A 4,985-nucleotide genomic window follows, 5' to 3' on the forward strand; every position below is an offset into this window, starting at 1 on the left:
AATGCTGGTTGTGATCCTGAAATGGTCCCTTGAACAGAATTTAGAGGCCTGCTGTTTTAGTAGAGGAATAGGCATTTCTGCTGGCTTTAAATCAGGGTTGTGTCCTTTGTTATTGGAATATAGCTGGATAAGCCTGAGGAGCAAACATTTACATCTCATCGTATTGTATTATAACCATCATGGTTTGCATACTACTTGTCTTTAGAGAATTTAAGATGCAGTCCTCCATTACCTAAATTCTATTTTCTGGCTTAGTGTCTCCTAAGAACTGGTAAATCTGTATAGTATAAATTCTACTGCCATTGCATCTATACTTCAAGATCACAGTTTAGCAGTGGAGTGTTCCTCTACAAAGGAAATATTTTTTACAAGATCCACATAATTAACTCCAAGTGTATTCAAACCATAGATAATAATCCAGACAGTGGTTGTGTATGCCTTTAATCCCAGCACTCAGGATGCAAAGGCAGGTGGCTCTCTGTGAGTTCGAGACTATCTTGGTCTACAAGAGCTTTTTCTAGGACCGTCTACAAAGCCACAAAGAAAACCAGTCTCAAAAAAAAATAAAATTACCATAGCTATTATAATTTCAAAGTGTAGAAGTTCTGGGAGACACTAAAGGGACCAGAGTTTGGCAAATCTGTGCTTCATAGTGACATGGCAAGCACTAAGGATGCCTGCATTTAACAGTGATGTCAACAAGGATATTTCAAAGCACAGTTGCAATCCCAATGCTCTGCACAGTTCCAGCCATCACAGTGAAGATACTCAGTCTGCCAGCTGGACCAGAGAATTGAAAAGACCATTCAGGACACTATGGATCACATGGGAATAAACTGGAGCATACAGGACCATTAGCATTATGCAGGATAATTAATGCAAGACCAGGCATGAATATGGCAAACTCTGCATCTGTCCACTGACTCCCACTCAGGCATGGGAGGATCCTCCACACTGGCTCCTGTGCCACTTCTCCCAGTCTGGGGATGGTAGCCCCAAGTTAACCATGCTGTGGCTTTCCAGTTCCTCTAAGCTCAACTCCCTGCAGCAGCACTCACAGCACAGCAATACTGACCACAAGAACAGTTTTCTACAAAGACAAGCCTGGAGATGACAGCAGGAAGGACCCAGAACTTCTCTAGGGAGATTGCCTGAAGGGCATGATTGTCTGGTGACACCTGAGTGACAAAGAGATCCTCCCATAGGCTTACACTGTGCTTTAAATAGTTCCTGATCCTGTCTTCCACCCCAGACAAAGACCTTTTCTACATCAGCAGAGATAATACTATCAATAGCACTTGCCCCAGGCTCCAAGAACATACCCTGCTACCTTCCTGATCTCAAAAGGCACTTACTCTTCTCTCTTCTGAAAACAAAGTAGCTAGCAAACTTTTACAGCCCTCTACACTATGTGGAGTGGAGTGAATTTCTGTCACACAGGTGAAAGAGTAGCCAAAATATTAACAACTAAAGAGAGATTTCAGGAAACAATAGAAGAGTTTTGTTATGTGGCTTCACACTGAGGTCTCTTTCTATCTTACTTTCTATCTAGTTGCAATAGGGACTTCAGAGAACCAGGAAAGGAAATCAGTAACTAGATCACAAACAAGAAAATAGGACTTTCTCCCATCAGAAAGTTGGATGATGCCTCCATTGCTTTAGGAATTATATTTCTGAAATTCAGAACAAAATGTTGACAAATGAATAGTAATACGGAGTAGTCCTTATGGACAGTTGAATACTTGGAGAATAATGGAGCAAGGAAAATGTGTTTATAAGCACTATTGTTAACCAGCATAACTTACTCCTTGGGGAGTTGAACAAAATAAAAACAACAATTCATGGTTCTCAACAGTGCTGGTAGAATGATTCACTACACATATGTGGAAATGGATTTATTAAAATGTGTAAGGAGCCTGTAACCAGGCAGGCAAAAGCCTGCCAAAAGGAAGATTGAGACAGAAGCTTACAAATGCCTGGCAAGAGAAAAATTAAAGGAAACGGAGCCATTGTAGATAAGAGTGAAAATGTGTGGTGTGTGGTAAGGTGGGATTAGCAAGATTTAGCAAGCTATTTAAGTGACGAGCTTAGAACTAGAATTTTAGTCTGAGCCATGATTCTATGCCTTGGAGCTCCCCTCTACTAACCTGAGACAACCAGTCCATCAAGCTGAGTGCTCCCCTTTCTGAAAAGCAATACCATGACTCTGGGACCTCAGGATTCTGAATTCAGAGGACCAGAAAGTTGAGAGCCCTAACCTGCAGACTGCTGCAGGAGAGGTACCCCTGCTGTGAGCCTGTTGTCTGTGATTCTTAGGACTGTTTGCTTATGCTTATGTGGTACTTTGATATGTGTGAAGTAAAATTTACATATTAAAAACTAACTCGCTAAGTCTGTCATTCTACCCAGTTCAAAACCTGGAAAGGGTTCCAGACAGTTTGCAGGATTCAGTCTAGGAAGAGCTCTGAGGAATGTGCTGGGGATAACTAATTTATTTAGCAACTAAATAGGACTGGCTAGGTAGAGTAACAAATTTAACTCCCCAGCAAACTTGTTCATCCAAGCTGCATAGCAACGCCTTCAAGGTACCACCACCCCAAAGGAAACCACAGTACACAGGCCAAAAGTCAAAATAATGTGGGAAGAGTGGGTGCAAATCAGGATTGAAGGCTTTCCAGAAACACCACCCTCCCTGTAAGGAGACTTGTAACCAGGGAGGCAAAGACCTGGCTGGAGGGAGATTAGAATGGAGGCTACAACCAGGCAGGCAAAGTCCTGGCTGAAGAAAGGTTAAAGGAAAGGGAGCATAGGTCCACTGTGCAGCCCAGCCGTTGTAGATAAGAGTGAGAATGTGTCAAGTGTGGCTAAGTGTGATTAGCACGATTTAGTGAACTATTTATGGACCAACGCAGAACTGGGGATTTTAGAATGTACCATGACTCTATGTCCTGGAGTTCTCCTTGGCTAACCTGAGACAACCAGTCCATCAAGCTGAGTGCTGCCCTTTCTGACCCTGACTCCATGGCACTGTGAAGTAATACATATATTCAAACCAACTCACTGAGTTTTTCATTCCACCCTGGTCAAAACCTGCTAAGGGCTCGAGACACTCCCTAAAATTGCTGAGTATGAATAGATTGCTATACACCTTCTTGCCAACTTGGCGACTTCAGAAACTTGCAAGTCTTAGAGAAACACATAAGAATCAATACCCGGGGCTGGAGAGATGGCTCACTTGTTAGGCTGACTGCTCTTCCAGCAAAGGTTTCTTTTTATTTCAAGCAGGCCAGCTAGGATCTCACTGCATGGCATGCAACCACCCCAAAAGAGAAGCTTTTACAGCGGCAGACCATAAGTTTGAAAGCCACAAATTACAGGGTTTCCATGATTACTTCAGGTTATACAAAGTACAGAGTATAGCAGCAACTATATATTTTAAGTGAGATACATTTGAGTGAGATAAGACAGGGCCTGGGCTTGCAGGGTTAGAGGGTCACTGGGTATATCAATTAACCCCCTGGCTGTAGGATCTTTTTCTTTTCTTTAACAAAAACCTGAACACATTGATTCAAAAACCGATCAGTTAAGTTAAAATCCTATAATCAGTTCAGCCCCAATTCCAGTCACTTGGGTGCGAAGTGTAGATTTGTTACTAGCCACATCTGGGTGAATGCCTTGGTCCGCAGGTACAGGCTGGTGAGGAAGCTACCCTGCTTGTTAGCTGCCAGGGACAAGAAAGTCCTCCCCAATTCTGAGCAGCGCCCTCCTCACCCAAGTGCCAGGGTCGCTGCAGGCTGCTCAGGGGTCCCAGGTGATGGTGGCTCCTGCACAGGGGCGGACAGAGGCTTGAGGAATCGGGGTGAGGAAAGATTTGCCTGTAGCTGTAGTTGTAGTGAATGTAGCCGCGGCACTGCCTCCTTGATGAGGTTCCCCGAAAGCAGGAGCTGCTGCAGGAGCTGGTGTGGGTCGTCGCCTCTGGTGTGGGTCTCAGGCTGAGATCCATGTCGCTGTTGCAGAAGGCGGGACATGGCTCTGCTCTGGGGCCAACCCCGCCGACACGGGCCTGAGAGAGGCTGTGGGGTGCTAGGCTTTCCTGTCACCGGAGGTCCCTCAAGGCCAGGCTGCCGGGACACAGGGCATAGGGCGCTGGCGCCCAAGGTGAGCTCCGCCACGCAGTAGGGAGCCGCCCGGCTCTGCAGGCGCCCGCGCTCCCACAGCATGCAGCCTATGGCTCCAGGGTGAGCTGGGGCCCCGGTCTCTGCAGACACAGAAGATTGCAGCATCTGACTCGCCAGGGACTGGTTCTGTTCCACTGTAGCCAGGACCCGCAGAGGCGGGGGGCCCGGGGCAGCACTCGGCGAGGCAGGGCCATCGTGCGCTGTGTCCAGCTTCAGCATCACATGGACCTTGGCGATGAGCTGGTCCACATCGGTCAAGCTGCCCAGAGTCACAGACTGCTGCAGCAGGAGGAAGCTGTCGTCCCTGTCCTCCCCCTCTGCCTCAAAGCCGGCTTCCTTCTCAGCCCTCTGGCACTGCATGGCCCTCTGCCTGGGACCCCTCGGCTGTGGGGGCATCGCTGGCTACCTGGCTGTCTGCGGGCTTGGTGGGCGGCTGCTAGGGCAAGAGAATCACAGAGGCTGGGGCCAGGCTGGGCATGAGATGAAGAAGCCAAGGGCCATGACACTTCCAACCTAGGGAGGCTGCAGGATGTTTACAACCAGCAATTAGCAAAAGAATGTTAACAGGAGTGGTGGACAGTTACCTCCCCTTCTCTGAGAGCAAGGTGTCAGGTGCCAGCCATGGCACTCCTGATTTAATGAGTTAAATTTTGCCTTTCCTGTAGAAATTCCCTTTTCAGAGCCCAAGTTCTTAAACTTTTATTAATTTTAATTTTCATTTGTCAGCTTTAAAAGCCTGGGGCCTAGGTCTTGGCATATTCCCTTAAAGGCCTGGGGTATTGACAGTAAAACACAGACCCTTGTCTA

The 4,985-nt window shown here is 46.9% G+C and overlaps 1 protein-coding gene across 1 annotated transcript; it reads right to left on the reverse strand.

Moving 5' to 3' along the window:
- Window positions 1-3,767: 3,767 nt before the first annotated feature.
- Window positions 3,768-4,538, reverse strand: LOC113838049 (proto-oncogene FRAT1-like). Its single transcript, XM_027433838.2, has one exon. The coding sequence runs from the start codon at window positions 4,536-4,538 to the stop codon at window positions 3,768-3,770; it is 771 nt and encodes a 256-aa protein (XP_027289639.2).
- Between the last annotated feature and the right edge of the window lie 447 nt (window positions 4,539-4,985).

Source organism: Cricetulus griseus, unplaced genomic scaffold (genome assembly GCF_003668045.3).
Source record: "Cricetulus griseus strain 17A/GY unplaced genomic scaffold, alternate assembly CriGri-PICRH-1.0 unplaced_scaffold_463, whole genome shotgun sequence".
Lineage (NCBI taxonomy): Eukaryota > Metazoa > Chordata > Mammalia > Rodentia > Cricetidae > Cricetulus > Cricetulus griseus.

Bases quoted from the DNA above. Each gene is read 5' to 3' on its own strand.
- LOC113838049 (XM_027433838.2), bottom strand. From the start codon at position 4,538: ATGCAGTGCCAGAGGGCTGAGAAGGAAGCCGGCTTTGAGGCAGAGGGG.